At 35.2% G+C, this 19736-nt stretch overlaps 1 protein-coding gene across 3 annotated transcripts in view; it reads right to left on the bottom strand.

The window, feature by feature from the left end:
* Positions 1-19736, bottom strand: part of YAF2 (YY1 associated factor 2) — a 65667-nt gene that overhangs the window by 29034 nt on the left and 16897 nt on the right. Inside the window, exon 3 of one of the 3 annotated variants that reach the window (XM_027093482.1) lies at positions 12743-12814. The exons of 1 other annotated variant lie outside the window; for it this stretch is intronic. In XM_027093482.1, coding sequence (XP_026949283.1) covers positions 12743-12814 — 72 coding nt within the window. Of the gene's footprint in view, positions 1-12742; positions 12876-19736 lie in introns of all 3 variants that reach the window. One more of the 3 variants, XM_027093483.1, reaches the window with a different exon arrangement.

The following is a 19736-nucleotide window of genomic DNA, read 5'->3' as shown; positions in this document are numbered from 1 at the left end:
ACTCTTACCATACAATCTAGCAAGCGTGCTCTTTGGTATTTACCAAAGGAGTTGAAAACTTATGTCCACACAAAAACCTACATATGGATGTTTACAGCAGCTTTATTCATAATTACCAAAACTTGGAAGAAACCAAAATGTCCTTCAATAGGTGAATGGATAAATAAACTGTGGTACATGCAGACAATGGAATATTATTCAGTGCTAAAAAGAAATGAGTTATCAAGCCACCAAAACACATGGAGGAATCTTAAATGCATATTACTAAGTAAAAGAAGCCAATCTGAAAAGGCAAATACTGTATGATTCCAACTATATGACCTTCTGGAAAAGGTGAAAGTATAGAGACAATAAAAAGATCAGTGGTTGCCAGGGGTTGGAGGAGGGAAGGATGGAATAGGCAGAGAACCGAAGACTTTTAGGGCAGTGAAGCTATTCTGCATGATGTTATAATAGTAAATACATGCCATAATATATTTGTCCAAACCCACAGAATGTGTAACACCAAGAGTGAATCCTAATGTAAACAATGAACTTTGGGGGATAATTATGTTTCAATACAGGTTCATCAATTATAACAAATGTACCACTCTGGTGGGGATGTTGATAATGGGGGAAGCTATGCACGTGTGGAGGCAGGGGATATATGGGAAATCTCTGTACCTTCCACTCAGTTTTGCTCTGAACCTAAAACAGCTCTAAAGAATAGTCTATTTAAAAAACAAAAACTGATTGCTTTAGAAGAGTGAATATAAATGGTATGAATGACATATCCCCTTGCAAAACAGTCTGGGGGAGATTTTAAGGTAATGTCCTTCTTATAGTTTCCCAAGTCAATCACATTTAGAGTTTGTGGTCCACAAGGCAAAGCTCTGAGACATGAAGATCTATAATTAAATTCTGGCTCTGCTACTGAATGACTTCTGTTCTTATGTAAGTCACTTAACCTTTCTGGACACTGCTTTCTTGAGAAAATAATTACAATAATAATAGTCATTCTACAAAGGGGTTTGTGAGGATCAAATTAAAATGAGCACTGGAAACTTAAAAAAAAAATTACCTGGCTGCTATTTAGAGACCAGATGGTAGGGGAGCAGAGAGTAATCACAGAAACCAGTTAGGAACTTACTACAATAGGCAGGCAGGAGATGATGGTGGCTTATATTAGGAAGGCAACAACAGAGTGTGGAAGAAGTGGCAGAATTCCAAATATATTTTGGAGGTACAGCAGACAGGATTTGTAGATGAATAGGAAGTAAAGGATAAGAGAGAGAGTGAGGGGAGAGAGAATGTGTCATCAGAAAGAAGGAATTTGGGGAGAGAAATCTAAGTTCAATTTTGCACATTAAGATTGAGACACCTAGGACTTCCCTGGTGGCACAGTGGTTAAGAATCCGCCTGCCAATGCAGGAGACAAGATATCGCGCCCTCGTCCGGGAAGATCCCACATACCGTACAGCAACTAAGGCCATGTGCCACAACTACTGAGCCAGTGTGCCACAACTACTGAAGCCCGCGCACCTAGAGCCCGTGCTCTGCAACAAGAGAAGCCACCGCAATGAGAAGCCCACGCACTGCAACAAAGAGTAGACCCCGCTCACCCCAACGAGAGAAAGCCTGCATGCAGAAATGAAGACCCAACGCAGCCAAAAATAAATTAAAAAAAAAAAAAAAAAAAGATTGAGATACCTGGAAGACACGAAGTGGAGTTGCTTAAATAACTGTCTAATGTTTCACACTCAAAAAAGTGGGAGATGTTTACATCTAACTTATTGAAAACACTCACTGTTTTACAGCCACATCTTAAACATGCATATGGTAAATAGCAAGACCTTCCAAATGCCAATATCAGCTAAACTATTATACCAACAGGTGATTAAAACAAGACAGACATGGTTTTAACCCTTAGTTTACAGTTTAGTGTGAGAAACAGAAAAATACACAAGTAATTAAAATATATGCACTATGGGAGAAGTCCAAAATGGAGGAAGAAATTTAGGCAGAGATGAAAACTACCTTAACATCACCTATAAATAACACTCAAATGCTGCACTCACTACGCTGAGTGACGTGCACTGACCATAATGGGTATTATGAACATAGTAGGGTTAGGAAGAAAATAGAATGGGATTGAGATTCTACTAGAAGGGAGATGGAGTAACAAAGAGGTAGGTTAAGAAAGACTGGAAACTCCAAACAGGTATGAAAGTTAAACAAAAATTAAGACAAGAAAACAGCCCAGGAAACCCCAGAATCTGAGCATTTATATATTCAGAGCCCAAGTAATCTCATGTTAGAAGAATAAGGTTTGGCACTCTTTGAAATAATTTACAGAAGATTGTTCTGCTGGTACTGGGACACATGGATAACCATCAGAGGTTACAAATTCATTTACTGAAAATAATCTTCTTAAATGTCCCTCATCTAGGAAAGATGAAACCAAAAAGCTATTAAAATGTCAAGTCACATGTCTTGTACCTTAGTTATGGCTTTATTTTGCAGTATGTTCATTCTCAAACAGTATCAACTAGGGGAAAAAATGGGTTGATTTGAAAATCTCCAAGCCCTTAGTATCTTAGAGAATGGATACTCAATTCCCGTAAAGTAAGATGTTAGATCTCACCTCATAAAAAAGAAGTCTGCAAGGAAACCTTCTGCTTCAGAGCAGTGACTTTGAACCAAGAAAGGAGAGGTTTGTTACCCTGCTGGGATGAGGGAAATAACAATGACAATAATGTGCAGTCAACGCTTGAAAAACAGAGGGCTTAGGGGTGACCACCCCCATGCAGTCAAAAATCTGAATATAACTTATAGTTGGCCCTTTGTATCCAGGGTTTCTGCACATCCATGGATTCAATCAGTGGCAGAGTGTAGTACTGCAGTATTTACTATTGAAAAACATCCACGTATAAGCAGACCCATGCAGTTCAAAGGTCAACTGTATAATGCTACCTACTATGCCCATGTAGAAGATCTGAGTCTGATATTCTGATGAAAGGAGGAACTGATACTCTGATTAAAAGCTTATAGGAAGGAAACTTTACAATTTATCTAAAGAAATTAAGTAGGCCTGGATATGAGAAAACATTACAGAAAGACCTAAATGGTCTGTCAAATTTAGGAATGCATAGTAGGGTTTCAGGTTACCAATAATCAATAGTAAAGCTAAGCACCTATGAACAGGTGAAGCAATAAAAGAAAAAAAAATACTCAAAGCATCTTTAACGAGAAGTAACAGACGGAGAACTATATAAAACCAAATGTTTTTCAGATGCTCCAAATCTGCACTGTATAATACAGAAGCCATATGTGGGTCCTGAGCACTTGAAATGTGCTAATCTGAATTGAGATGTGCTCTAAGTATAAAATACATCCCAGATTTTTAACACTTAATATGAAAAAGATTGTGAAATATCCTGCTAAAAACTGAAAGGGTAATATTTTAGATAAATTGAGTTACATTTTAATTTGGCCACAAGAAATTTTAAAATTATATATATAAGTCCCTTTTGTGGCTTGCATTGTATTTCTACTGGACAGTGCTGTTATAAATTAGTCATGTTTAATGTGAAGCCTTAAGTTAATATGACTATTTTTAACATTTTCATTGAACTTAATAGTTTGTTCCTTTAGTACTAAATTCCTCTTGGGTACATCCTGAATAAGATGATTTTAATGTGAAGAACAATGACAGCTTACCAGACTGTCCAGAAAATGGACTGAATCAAATATCTGGGGAGGGGCTTGAGCCAGCAGGATTGTTCCACCCAATGTTAGCCAGGCTCTCTTCATGTTATCTCTGGCAAAAGGGTTACATAGTAAGAAAGAAGCACTATGTACACATGGAACAGGATTTGACCAATAGTTTAGTCAAATCCACCCAGGATAACAATAAACTTTGTTTTAGGATTTTTCTCAATTACAATCCTAGTGTTAAACTTACAGTGTAACATAAATATCTTTCACTATGATTTATTCAAGCTTACCCATTCTCAGCAATTTTCAGATATTCAAATTCACCCTTTGAGGAAAGAGCTCGCCTAATTTCAATTTGCTATAAAGGAAAACACACCTCTCTCATTAGGGTGAAAGGAAATAACTGTATTACTCTTTATGAGATACCATGACAGATTTTAAAAGATAGTGCAATTCTCATAAACACTAATACCATCTGGAAACATTCCATGGTCCATCTGGAAACTTAAAAAGAATGTTGTTTTAGGAAATTAAGAATTTCACAAACAAGATACAGAACATAAAACTTTTACAAGATAGCACTGACTCAAAGACAGAGAATGCAATATCTGAGAAAAACAACTGAACTATCCCAATATTACAAGACTACTAATTTTTAAAAAATGTATTGGACTCAGCACAAAGAAAATTATATTGGATTTTAGAGAGCCAATATTTCCTACAGATTAAAATATTTCTCAAGTCAGAATTCTTTGGCACAAAACAATTCAAGACTTCATATATAATTCTCAAACTGCCTTAGACTTTGGTAATCAGTTGAAGAAATGGAACCAGTGGAAGACACCCTAGACGGCTAGAGGAGAACTTTGGGCTCAGGTGTTAGTTAATTTGAGAGCGAAGTGTCAAAGTGCATTCATTTCAACATCCAGGGGTCTACTAAGCACAAGGTATTAAACTAAGTTTTGGAGATATAATGGTGAACAAGCTACAATCTCTGACCATTATAGAATTTATTCTCTCATAGTTTTGTAAAAGAATAAGAAGTAGGATTGCCATCAATATTTCATTGCCCGTTTCTCTTGCCCCAACTCAAGACATTTCCCCCTTCTCCTATTTGTATATGGAGGGGAAAGGGTGGGGATGGAGAAACAGGGAAGAAGAGATAGAGACATAACATACTGAATTAAAAGTATTTTTCTCATCTCTTTCCCTGTTCCACTCTGAACTCCTTAAAGAGAGAGGGTGAAAGCACCCTATCCCCAGCACCTAACCCAGGGTCTGGCACTTACCTGCTGCTCACTATCGCAGAACTAGACTAAATTACAGCCATTTTGCTAGGGCCACTGCTTTTTTCTTTTTCTATATAACCAATACCAAGAATAAATAAAGATTAAAACAATAAAGGTCAATCTTTCCAGTGTTTCCTTTTACAAAAATAAGCATATACATACATTAAGTGCAGATGTTTAAAAGCTATAATGTACATATTACTTTACTTATATTACTTTCATATTAAGGAAAAACATGCAGTTCCATAAGCTAGTTTCTTTTTACCACCATCATTAAGATCTCCCTCACCTCCCAACCCCATCCAGAGGTAACAACTACCATGAGTTTGGTGTAAATGAGATCATATTGTATGCATCATTCTGCAATACCTTTTCCTTGCATTTATGAGGTCTCTCCATATTTATAAACATCAAAAGGTGGCATGGCACAGTGGGCTCTGGAGCCAGGCCACTGAGGTTCAATGCTAGCTTTGAATCCCAGCTCTGCTATCTACTACCTATGAGAGTAGGTAGGGTTATTTACCCCTCTATGCTTCAGTATTCCCATCTATAAAATGGAAATAATGACAGTACCTATTTCTAAGTTCTCATGAGGACTAAAATACTTAATGTTTATAAAATGCTTAGAAGAATTCCTGGGCATAGACAGTAGAATCTGTTTCTTAAATTTAAAAAAATCACTGACAATAACCTAATCATAGATCTAGGTAATCCTTCATTAAATAACTTTTATATCTTATTTTATTTATCCATGCCTCTTATTGTAGACATTTAGATATTTTTTCCAAACGAATATCCCTGCATAAATCTCCCTGGGCAAATGTGCAAGTTTCTCTAGACTAATACCTTAAATAGTAATTGCTGGATACTAGGTATGCACATTTTAAATTGTGTAACACTTATCTGATCCGGAGCTTTGCAATCTAATGGGTGAAAATCGATGGTTCATAAGCTTTTAACGACATTTCCCTACAAATGAGGCTAAGCATCTTCTCAGTCCAATTTCCAGTTTCCTCTGCTGTGAATTACCTTACTATCCATTGTTCATTTTATTTGTATCACCTATAGTACCTCTTTTGATCTTTTCGTATTCTGGACACAAATGCACTGCACATTACAGACATTACACATATCTGCCAGATGTGACATTATGTTTTAGTCTGGTTTATGATGCCTTACATTAAACCTAAGTTTTTCTTTTTAAGGTAGTCAAATCCTTGATGTTTTTTTATCCTTGAAGGTTCATTCTTTTTTTCTTGACTTGTTAAAGAAGGCCTTACATATCCTAAAGATACATAGTCTTCTATACTTTCCTATTTTTTAAAAAGTTTCTCATGTTTAGTGTTCAATTCAACCGGAATTTATTTCTGCATATGGTCTGAAGTAGAAATCTAGTTTTCCCCCATATAGAAAAACCAATTCAACAGTCCACATTTTCTTTCCCTGGGGATAGAAAATGCCATCTCTAGCACCTAACAACTTCTCAAATATATATGGATCCATTTCTGAACTCTCTATTCTGTTATATTAATCTGTCTTTTCCTGTATTAAGCCTATACTGTTTTAAATACGATAAGGCTTTACTTTTCTTTGAGGTATAATTTATATAAAGTATACAAGTACTCAAGTACTATGTACAGCCTGATTTTTAAATATGTACACCCCTGGGTGATCCAACTCAGATCAAGATATTAACATTTCTCATGCTCCAGAACGCTCCTCATATCCCTTCTCAGTCAGTACCATGCTTCCAAGATAACCACTATTCTGATCTCGATCACCACAGATTAGTTCTGTTTTTGAGCTTCCTAGGAATGAAATCATACAGTATGAACTCTTTTGTGTCTCACTTCTTTTGCTCAACATTTAGTCTAGAAGTTTCATCTCATGTTGTGTGTAGCAGTTTATTTTTTTTCATGCTATGTAGGATTCTACTCTATATATCATAATTTTAAGATTAGTCTAGATATCCAACAGCGCAACTCCCTCTTCCTTGTTCTTTTTCTTCTTTCAGAGCTGTCTTGGTTATTCATGTGCCTTTACTTTTGTATATGAAGGTCATTTTCCACCAAAAAAGAAAAAAAAATCCTACTGAGATTTTTGTCTGAAATTACATATAAATCACAGAGAAGTTAATTTTTTAGCAATATGTATACTTCCCACTAATAATTATAGTATATCCTTTTATTCATGTCTACTTTTATGTCCTTCAATAAAACCTTGGGTACTTTACAGAATTTGCTGTATAAGAGGTATTTTTCATTTTCTAACTGGTTGTCAATTTGAATGTTGAGCTTGTATCCAGTAACACTGAATTCTCTTATTAGTACAGTCTGTTGATTTTTTAAAAAATTTTTTCTAGGGATATGTTCATCTCATTTTTCTTCCTTTCCAATCCTTTTGTATTTTATTTCTATTTTTTTCTTATCTTATTAGTAGAGATATATTTGTCTTATTCCTGACGTTAAAGGGAATGTTTCTAAGGTTTCGCCATTCAGCATGACACTTGCTGTTTGAAAGACAGCCTTTACTGGAAGAAAAAAGTTCATTTCTCTTCATGGTTTGAGGGTTACCTTTTTAAAAGACATTAATGAGTGCTGAGTTTTATCATATACTTTTACCAAATCTTTCAAGATTTTTCCCCTAAATCTTACCATATAAATTACATTGATATAATTTTCAAATATTGAACTATCCTTACATTCTTATCCTAATTAAAATTTTTCAAGAAAAAATAAAATAATAAAATTTTTATCTCTGTTCATAAATGAGATTGAATGTAATATATTTTCCCTTGTATATTCTTTTCAGTTTAGGTTTCAAGGCTAAATTTGTCTGATAAACAACAGGGCAGCTCTCCCTCTTTTTCTATTATCTGGGTCAGTTTGTATAAAATTGGGATTACCTGTTCCCCAAAAGTATATGTGAAATTATGATTACAAAATCACAATTAAAACTAATCCTTCTGATACTACTTCACACCAATTTTAGGATGGCTTTAATCAAAAAGAGAAATAATGAAAATGTTGGTGAGGGTGTAGAAAAACTAGAACCTTCATACATTGCTGGTGGAAAAGTAAAATGGTACAGCTGCTCTGGAAAACAGTCTGGTAGCCCCCCAAAAGGTTAAACAGAGTTACCATATAACCCAGCAATTCTACTCCTAGGTATACACCCAAGAGAAATGAAAACACATGTTCACACAAACTCTTTCACACAAATGTTGGTACCAGGACTGTTCATAATAGGCAAAAAATAGGAAAAAAAATCCAAATACCCATCAACTGATGTGGTATATCCACACAATGCAATACTATTTGGCCATAAAAAGGAATGAAGTATATTGATACATGCTACAACATGGCTGGACCTTAAAAATATTATGCTAAATGAAAGTAGTAAACCACAAAAGGCCATAAACTGAATGATTCCATTGTGTGAAATGTGTAGAACTGGCAAATCTATAGAAACAAAGAGTAGATTAGTGGTTGTCTAAGGCTTGAGGGTTTGTGGAGAACTGGGACTGACTGCTAATATGTACATGGTTTCTTTCTGAGGTGATGAAAATATTCTAAAATTGACTGTGGTAATGATTGAACAATTCTGTAAAAATATTAAAAACCATTAAATTGTACATTTTAAATGGGTAGGTGGTATGGTTTATGAACTATAGCTCAATTAAGTTGATATTTTAAAAAACTTCTTGGGGAAATTTACTATAGCTTCAATGTCTTAGTGGTTTTTAGTTCCTATGGGTTTTCTTTTTCTTGTACAATTTTTGAATGATTTTTTCCCTAGAAAACAGACCATTTCACCAGGTTTTTAAAATTTATATACACATAAATTAATAGTGATTTCTTATGGTTTTAAAAATTACAATTACTATTTGTAATTATATCCCATTTTATAACTTTATTATTTGTGTCATCTGCTTCTTGGTGAGTACTTCCAGAACTTAATCAACTGAAAAGAACCAGCTTCAATTTGAATGAACATTGCTACTATTTCTATTGTTGATTACTTTCTATTTCATCAAATTCTACTTTTATTTTCCTTTCCTCTTTCCTTCTTTCTTTGGTTTTACTTTTTACTTTTTTTAGTTTTTTGAGCTGTATATCCGGGTCACTTATTTTCTTTCAACCTAATACATGCATTTAAGGTTATACGTTTACCCCTAAGCACCACTTTTCTTATATCCCTCAAGTTCTGATACAATGCTTTTGTTGTGATTCAGTTCTAATTATTTCATAATTTCCACTTTTTTTTTTAATCCTTGAAAATTCTTAGTCATTTTTTCTTCAATATTGCTTCTCTACCATTCTCTGTATTCTCTCTTCTGAAACTCTAATTAGAGACACCCTGGAGCTTTTCAATCTATTTCTAAGGTGTCTTAGTTTTTATTTTCTATTTTTCATCTCTTTATCTCCCTGTGCTCTAGTCCTGGAAGAGTTAACCAGTTTTATCTTGAAATTAACAACTTCTATCTTTAGCTACATCTAATCTTCTATTTTGCCCAATGATTTTTTAAAAATTTATTTATTTTATTTATTTATGTTTGGCTGCACTGGGATTTTGTTGCTGCACGTGGGCTTTCTTTCATTGCAGCGAGCGTGGACTACTCTTAGTTGTGGTGCACGGGCTTCTCACTGCGGTGGCTTCTCTTGCTGTGGAGCACGGGCTCTAGGCGCGTGGGCTTCAGTAGTTGCAGCGCACAGGTTTAGTTGCTCTGTGGCATGTGGGATCTTCCAAGACCAGGGATCGAACCCATGTGCCCTGCATTGGCAGGCAGATTCTTAACCACTACACCACCAGGGAAGTCGCCCAATGATTATTTTATAACTAGATATATTTTTCATTTTCAAGATTTCAATTGGTTAATTTATATATCTACATATATTTTTTTCTTGACTGTTCTTATTCAATTATAATGGAATATGCTCTGAATAATAAAAAAGGAATAGATATACTTTAATCTAATATACTTTTAGGTGAAATGTTCTTTGAAAAGTTCTCCATTATAAAATTCTTCTTTAATGTCAAAAAAAAAATACTTCTTAAGAGCTCTCTTGAATGCTATTCACTGAATGTTATCCCACTGTGCCTACCTGCATCAAGGCATGGAAAGAATAAGTCCTATTATTGCCATTTTAGAATTAGAGAAACTGAAGCACAATAAAGTTCTTTATAAAATACTTTCTCCCCAACTTTTGTTTGAAAAATATCAGAGCCACAGAAAAGTTGAAAGTACAATGTATACCACCATACCCTTCACCTAGATTTTAAACTGTTAAAATTTTCCAGATCTGCTCTCTCTCTCCTTTTCTCTCTCTTTACATACACATATCACCACATCCAGATAGCCACACATTATTCTTCTGAACTCATCATGATATTTCACTTCTAAATATTTCAGCATGCATCTCTACAGAACAAGGGCATTCTCATACCATATCACACTAAAAAAACCAGGAGACTGAAGAGTCGGCAGATTCAAATCAAACACTTAAATCATCTGACTGACTGTTCTTCATTTTGGCTTGTCTAATTAGACCTGAAGTGGTTCTCTGGTGATTATTTAGAAGTGACAATCAATCTGTCAAAAAGCATTTCCTTCCTTCAGTGACCTTGAAATCAGATTTCATTTACTGCTTCATCAGACAGGTATCTTAAATCCAAGCATTTCTGAAAAAATCAAGCAATAATCTTCTAAGATATTCCAACCTCAAAAATCAAGTATACTACTACACAGAGTCTTAAAGTGAATACAATTGAATTAACACTCTCAAAGCTATACATTCTTTTCTAACGTGCAATGGAAGTTTATAGTGTATTAAACAATTATAATTTCACTATACCAGCTTTGAAGGAAAAAAGTTGTTGTTCTTAAGAAAAAATACACAGTACAGGGGCTTCCCTGGTGGCGCAGTGGTTGAGAGTCCGCCTGCCAATGCAGGGGACACGGGTTCGTGCCCCGGTCTGGGAGGATCCCACATGCCGCGGAGCGGCTGGGCCCGTGGGCCATGGCCGCTGGGCCTGCGCGTCCGGAGCCTGTGCTCCGCAACGGGAGAGGCCCCAACAGTGAGAGGCCCGCATACGGCAAAAAGAAAAAAAAAAAAAAAAAAATACACAGTACAAACAGGATTGATTACCCAAATGAACCCGTTTTATATATGAAAAAACTGGCAAGTATATTTGTGATTCTACATAAAAACTAATTTTTCAATGGGCACGATTTAATCTCAGTCACTAATGTTAGGAAGTAAGATAGCACAATAAAATCCTATCCTTGCTCTCAAAGACCATACAAGTCAGCTTAAGAGTTTTATATCAGAAGAAATAACAATCAATACAACCTGAAGCTAATATTTAAAGCTAAACTGTGTCATACAGATAAGAATTATACCTACAATCACAGAAATATTTAAGATCAAACTACAATCAAATAATAGCTAATAAGAGAAGTTACTATGTGCCACTAGGCACTGTTCTAAGTACACTCCAAGAATTAGTTAATTCAATCCTTATAACAATCTCATTTTTCCACTGAAGAAGCAGAAATAACAGAGATGCCAGCATAAAAGGATTTATGTAAGGGGTAGGACCTGACCTCAACCTTAAAGTATAGAGAAGAAGAATGAAAAGAGGGTCATTTCAAGAAAATGGAAAAGCACAAGCCAAAGCATGAATATGAGAAGTATCCTGGTAAGACCAAAACAAAAGTTTCAAATTGAAGAAATTAAGGCTGGATAAATAGGATGGGATTAGATTACGGGAGGCCCTAAGTACCCAGCAAATGGATGAAATTTTATAAACAGCAAGAGCACAGCACCACTACAGGTCTTTATGTGCTATAAGTGGCCTTTTAACAATGGTAACCTGGTAACAATGCAGAATGAGTGAGAGAGAAATGGGAAGCAAGGAACTCAGTCCAATTCTAACATTTACATAAATAAATGGGGTTGGTACATGAGGAATCACAGAGCTCATAGTGAACCAACTATGTCACCCCTTCACATCAATAAGCCAATCCATTATGAATAATGAAGTGGTAAGTATAATTGCAACACACCCTGAATTATTTCCAAATATACCTTCAACGAAATTAAAAGGTACACTGAAAACTAGGTCAGTAAGAAGTAAAACTATTCTTGCTGTTTAGTACTGTGCCAAAAGAATTTGGCCAAATTTGACATAAGCAGAAATTTTACAGTACAAGTATCTACTTCAATAAAACAAACATCACAAATAAAGGAATTAAAATAATTCAACATATAGCTTCCTCACACTGCTTTAGAACTATTGCACTATTTATCAAAAGGCAATAAATATATAATTTTTATAAACAGCTATTATGTAAATGTATACTTTAAAATTAATGTCACATTTATTCATGTACCCATTAAGCACTAGGTATTTATCATCCATACAGTAAATTCTATAATCCACATCAAACTTACAAAAAGAGGCTATCCCAAACAACTTCCTCTCTTTGTAATTAAATGAACTCCTAAAGAGAAGAAATGTGGGGAAAAAATCTTAAGTCTGTGAAAACTAGATTACTTACCAGCAACTTGAGTTATCCTATTGGGTCTTTTCCCTCACAGATCCACCTCTCTTGCCCTTCTGTCCAGCATGAGAATCTTCCTGATGGGCATCCACTGGAACTGAGGGGGCATGCAGTACAGACGCATATGTAAGAAAGTTGGGGGGAGGGGATTTGGGAGATGCTAGAGACATGCTTCAGTGTGCTTGCTTACCTTCCTGAAATTGGAAATTTCAACGGTCCCTTGGTCCTCGAGGCATTCACAATAACTTCAAAGAATGTGGATCTGTGGAGATTACCCAATAGGAGAACTCCAGTTACTGGTAAGTGATCCAGCTTTTTCTTCTCTATCAGAATAAGAAAATTATTTAAATTCATTTGAGATTATTAATACATGTAGAACTACAGGGGACAGAGTTGTAAATTCATCAGATTATTATATATGAATGCACCAAAGTAAATACAGAAACAATGTGCTAACTATGAGGTCAACAGAAACTTCTGGCATTATCAGAAACACAAGGAAAAGAAAATGATTTGAATGGTTTCATTTTAAAATCTCCAGCTGTAACAAGAGCTATATTTTAATATATAAAAAATCAGCTATCAGACTATTCTATCTCACTAAAACACCACCATCATTTTTTAATATTAGTAAAGGATAATTAGTTGATCAAAATCTACCATTTCTTAACTAGCCATTGTCATTAACATTGCTTGAATTTTGGTGTAGAGGCCACCACAGTGGATTAACAATCTGTAAGACTTCAGATAAAGAGCATCAATGCAATTCCCATTCATCAGTCAATAAGTCTTTAAAATAACCATTTGTTACCTACAACAAACCAACCACATACGCATATACAAGTATGTCCACAAAAAAAAAAAAAAAAGTATGCCAGGCCACTGATAAACAATGATGCTGATTTTAATGTAAATAATTGTACAAAGTAGTACAGTAATATTTTTGATTAACTGTTATATTTTTTATTTTTATAGCAATAAATTATTTTATTTTACTTAATTTTTTTCCATTTCATTTATTTTTTTTACATCTTTACTGGAGTATAGTTGCTTTACAATGTTGCATTAATTTCTGCTGTATAACAAAGTGAATCAGCTATACGTATACATATATCCCCATATCCCCTCCCTCTTGCATCTCCTTCCCACCCTCCCTATCCCACCCCTCTAGGTGGTCACAAACCACCGAGCTGATCTCCCTGTGCCTATGCAGCTGCTTCCCACTAGCTATCTATGTTACATTTGGTAGTGTATATATGTCAATGCTACTCTCTCACCTCCTCCCAGCTTTCCCTTCCCACCCGCCCCCCATGTTACACTTTTTAAATTGGACCTGTCATTGAGAAACAAAAAACTATTCCTAACAGAAGAAAAGTCTCCTCAACAGAACTTTATTTCAGGTTCACATGAAGACTGCCTTTACCTTTAACTCAATACATATTAATCAGGTACATGTTCATTTCAATGTGCTAGAGCAGTGATGACTTCAAACACTAGCTCTTACTGAAGATACAGATACGTTTCAGTTATAGTCTTCCCTGCTACCATTATGCTCCTATTTAATAATTATCCCCTACCTTCAAGAAACATATGGTTTCATGGTTCTTCGTTCTATGGAAAAAATTAAAGATAATGTATAGCTTTTCCTTTAAGAGTAAACAGGATAAAATTGGGTATAAAATCATTACTCAACAAAAACAAACTGAAAATGTAATTCTAATGAAAATCTTAAGTGTCAATCTTGTTATAAGGTAGTATTTGTATTTAGTAAAGGTTGACAGCACCATGTCGACTGATTTTTCCTAGATTCCCACTTAAAAATACAAATTGTCTCAGATAAATTATATCCATTTTTATATAAATCTGAATTTAAAAAAATAATAATAATTAATGCATTAGCTTTTTTTTTGGATGAATTAGGATCCTTTGTTTTTATTTTCTTTTCACTTTTTTTTTTAACATCTTTTTGGGAGTATAATTGTTTACATTGTTGTGTTAGTTGCTGCTGTATAACAAAGTGAATCAGCTATACATATACATATATCCACATATCCCCTGTGTCTTGTGTCTCCTTCTCACCCTCCCTATCCCATACCTCTAGGTGGTCACAAAGCACCCAGCTGAATCTCCCTGTGCTATGCAGCTGCTTCCCATTAGCTATCTATTTTACATTTAGCAGTGTATATATGTCAATGCCACTCTCTCACTTCATCCCAGCTTACCCTTCCCCCTCCCCGTGTCCTCAAGTCCATTCTCTATGTCTGCATCTTTGTTCCTGTCCTGCCCCTAGGTTCTTCAGAACCTTTTTTATTTTAGATTCCATATGTGTTAGCATACAGTATTTGTTTTTTTCTTTCTGACTTACTTCACTCTGTATGACAGACTCTAGGTCCATCCACCTCACTACAAATAACTCAATTTTGTTTCTTCTTATGGCTGAGTAATATTCCATTGTATATATGTGCCACATCTTCTTTATCCATTAATCTGTCAATGGACACTTAGGTTGCTTCCATGTCCTGGCTATTGTAAATGGTGCTGCAATGAACATTGTGGTACATGTCTCTTTTTGAATTACGGTTTTCTCAGGGTATATGCCCAGTAGTGAGATTGCTGGGTCATATAGTAGTTCTATTTTTAGTTTTTTAAGGAACCTCCATACCGTTCCCCATAGTGGCTGTATCAGTTTACATTCCCACCAACAGTGCAAGAGGTTTCCATTTTCTCCACACCCTCTCCAGCATTTGTTGTTTGTGGATTTTTTGTTGATGGCCATTCTGACTGGTGTGAGGTGATACCTCATTGCAGTTTTGATTTGTATTTCTCTAATGATTAGTGATGTTGAACATCCTTTCATGTGTTTGTTGGCAATCTGTATATCTTCTTTGGAGAAATGTCTATTTAGGTCTTCTTCCCATTTCTGGATTGGGTTGTTTGTTTTTTTGATATTGAGCTGCATGAGCTGCTTAATGCATTAGCTTTCAAATGACCCACTCAGGCAAACAGGGGCACTACACAGAACTCAATTTCTAACTGTAATACAGAGATAAACGCCAAAAGGGCCATCTAGTTAACTAGATTCCTAGTTAACATCTGTTCCCTGAAAAGTAAGTAGGTACATGGCATGAAGGTTCTATGTGTTTGGATTGATGCAACAGATTCAGGAGCAATAATCCAAATATTTTGTCCTTATGGTATAAGCTAGTATAAAAGTTGTCATTAAAAACTAAATGATAACTTCCAATTTTAATTTATAGTAACACATGCAGTCTCCATTTAGACTCAGATCTTATGAATTGAAAATAAAATCAAGTGCATTTTAAAAAATAATTTGAGAATCAAAATATCTTGAAAATATTTTAAGGTAACCAAAAGGTTCACTTAAGAGACCAGCATTCAAAGCTGTTTGTTGTTGTTATCATAGCATAAGCTCAACTAAGATGGATTTTATCAGAACAGCTGAGAAAAGAAATTCCAGAAATTAGGATACTCTATTCAAAAGTATCCTCTGTAAGCTCTAATAATTGTAACGCCCATCCACAAAAAGGTACTCCTTAGGAATCAAGAACCTAATCAAGTGTTTCACTAATGAGAATCTATTGCATAAAATCAATTTGAACTTTTGAAAGAACTGTTCAGAAAAAAAGAGTTATTTAGCTAACTTTCACTTCCACTACTACCCATTAGTTTAGACATTATATTTTGGCCAGAAGCAACTTAAATTACAACTGGTTTTGTGATTCCAAGTACATTATTTTCTAACTTTCAATTAAGATTTAAAATTCTAATGTAAGGTATGATAGCTGTGGAAAGTTGTTCGTGGTAAATCCTGGACTTGAAATCCTTTAGCAGTGTAATAAAATTCAACATTATACATATATTCACACATATTTCAGTGACATTATTGATGGTTCATAAATATGGGGGGATGTGTGTACCTCAGTTAACCAAAATAAGGTCAAAAGTGAATTATACACTTACTAAATAATGTTATTTACAGAAACTGTCATCCTTTTTTGCTCCTTAAACAGCTCATCAGATAATCCGTTTCTTAATTAAATTTTCCTTTCCTTCAGCCTTATCCACTACTTAGCTCTACATGAACCCATAAAGAAACAAACAAAAAGAGTACTATTTTCTTAACATAAATTAACCTAAAATCAAGATGGAAAAAACTGTATTTATCTGTAAAATAGGGGTAACAGCAGAACCTACTTCACAGAGCAATTGTGAGGATTAAGTTAATAAAAATATAAGTAATGCATTTAAAAACCATGCCTGGAATCTAACCATATATCAAATTGTAACATAACCACCCAGAAACGGAATTATTTTCAAATGATTTTATATATCTTTAAAGAACTATTAAAAAAATTCTAGGGCTTCCCTGGTGGCGCAGTGGTTGAGAGTCCACCTGCCGATGCAGGGGACACGGGTTCGTGCCCCGGTCCGGGAAGATCCCACATGCCGCGGAGCGGCTGGGCCCGTGAGCCATGGCCGCTGGGCCAGCACGTCCGGAGCCTGTGCTCCGCAACGAGAGAGGCCACGACAGTGAGAGGCCCACATAACGCAAAAAAAAAAAAAAAAAAAAAAAAAAAAAAAAAAAAAATTCTAAGTTTAGAGATTTAGTGTTTGTATTAATTTTGGTACAGCTGGCTCTCTTTATCCAGGGGTTCTGCATCCACAGATTCAACCAACCATACATCAAAAATATTCGGGAAAAAAATTCTACAAAGTTCCAAAAAGCAAAACATGCTAACAACTATTTACATAGCACTTATATTGTATTAGGAATTATAAGTAACCCAGAGATGATTTAAAGTATATGGGAGGATGTATGCAGGTTTATGTTTAACTCCTACACTATTTTAGTAAGGGACTTGAGCATCTTCAGATTTTGGTAACCAAGAGGGTCCCAGAACCAATCACCCATAGATTCCAAGAGATGACTGTACTATTATTTTGAGACTATATTCTTTATATTGCAAGATAAAGAAAATAAGTAATTTATGGTATTGATTAGGAATCACGATGTGCAGCATGAAAGAGATACAAGAACACATGAATATTAAAAGTGCAAATACCACTTATACAAAAATACATATAATTTGGAAATAGTTAAGAAACATTCTAGACAGTAGTTACTAAGTAAGTCACTATCATTATCCTACCAATATAGAAATTATATCTGCTAATATTACAAAATCAGTCACTCCATTAGATTTACTAGTAAAGAAAGCTCCTCAGACCGTTAAAGTTGCCAGAAACATTTACACAAATAATTTTCAATGTTCCAATACCCGATTTTTATTTATAAGCTAGAATTTTAGAACTGCAACTGCTGACAAATTCTAAAAGTATGAGAAAAATAGTACATATTCATGTTCTTGACTGACATTAGACAGTAAAGATACTAATATTCAATCTGTTCAGAAAAGCTGAAGTGGAGGGATGCTAGCAGGTAAGCTCTAGGTCCTTAGAACCACTGCTCTGGACAGAACAGCTCTCCATTTATCTATTTTATATTTTGGGTTTCCTCCATAAGCTTCCCTTTCAGGAAAGAATTCTGCAACAACCACAAAAAGTTTTAAACTTTAAAGGACTGTGTGATGAGCAACCTTTTAAGATGGTCCACAATGATTCCACCTCCTGGTATGCACGCCCTTCTGTATAATCTCCTCCCTCTGAGTATGGGCTGGATTTAGTGACTCACTTCTAAGGAACAGAATTTGGCAGAAGTAATGGATGTCACTCCCAAAATTAGGTTATAAAAAGACAGTGGCTCCCGTTTTGGTGACTTTCACCCAGATATCTTGCTTTGGGGTAAGCAAGCTGCCATGTTGTGAGCAGCCCCATGGACAGGTCCACATGACTAATAAATTAATGTATCTGGCCAACAACCAGAGTCCTGAGGCCTGCCAACAGCTGGAAGCAGGTATTCTAAGGTCTGCTGACAACCCTGAGTGAGCTTAGTTGTGGATCCTCCCTCAGTTGAGCCTGAGAGATCCTGAGCCAGAACCACCTGCTAAACGGCTTCTGAATTCTTGACAAGGAAGGAAAGGAGCAAGAAAGGAAGGAAGGGAGAGAGGGAGGGAGGGAGAGAAGATAATAAATGCTGATTGTTTTTGGCCACTGAGTTTTGTGGTAACCTGTTATAAAGCAACAGGTAACTAATATGGAAAGCATTACAAAGTAATTAGCATTACGCTAAAAGTTGCAAAGTGACTATTAATTAGGTTCCTAAAAAGGAACTCACAGAAAATATGAGTTAATGGGTGGGGGCCCAATTTGGAATTTGGTTCTTGGTTTTTAGGTCCAAAAATTCAACCTAAAGCTAAAGCAGGTAAGACTCAACTGAACTATACCAACCAACCTCCTCAAACTGCTTAATAAACCACACACCACCTTCCAGGGCATTTCCTTCCCAACAAATCTGGACAGAACCAAAGCATTACAAAACTGCATAATGCACACAGTCTAAGTATGCAGCAGCCCTGAAAACTGGTTGTTGTGTCTACAAGCTACTTTTTTTAACTGAAATTTTTTAAAGTTTAAGATGCAGTTAACTTAAATATAAAGAAGCCTACATTAGTACAACTCCAGAATAAAGCACCATTCTAGCAACCGCCAAATAATCTCTCACTTCCTACCACCTCCTGTACTATGCTAAACACTAACCAGTTGGCTGTGTGGTTTTTCTTTTTATATTATTTTGTGTTCTAGTCATTCTTCCTAAGGATACCTTAATCACATTAATTGATCTTCAACAATATTCTGATCTTCCTAATTTGACAAATACCCTAGTCCCATAATTAAGCACCACATTTTATAAACCGTATCTTAAAATGGGATACTTCTGTAGAAAAGTAATATCCTCTATTCTTAATAGTTTCTAGTTCAAGGAAACATTTTCCTGATCCTAGTCCAAAATGTGAGAAGCATTAGTCCTTCATTAGCTAATTATAGTTAGTATCCAAGTTAAAGATCGGTTGGCCAAAACGTTCGTTCGGTTTTTTCCATAAGATGGCTCTAGTAGCACTTAGTTGTCTTTAACTTCATTCGAAACAATTTTGTTAGACTGTATGTGACAGCTGTCATATCAGCGTGCATTTTAAAAAAGACTTATCAAATTGGTGAATTTCTGTGTAGCCATTTTTTTTTTTTTTTTTTTTTTTTTTTTTTTT

This window comes from Aethalodelphis obliquidens, unplaced genomic scaffold, assembly GCF_003676395.1.
Source record: "Aethalodelphis obliquidens isolate GAN/ISIS:26980383/991018 unplaced genomic scaffold, ASM367639v1 scaffold84, whole genome shotgun sequence".
Classification (NCBI taxonomy): domain Eukaryota; kingdom Metazoa; phylum Chordata; class Mammalia; order Artiodactyla; family Delphinidae; genus Aethalodelphis; species Aethalodelphis obliquidens.
This window is presented reverse-complemented; position numbering and strand designations above follow the sequence as displayed.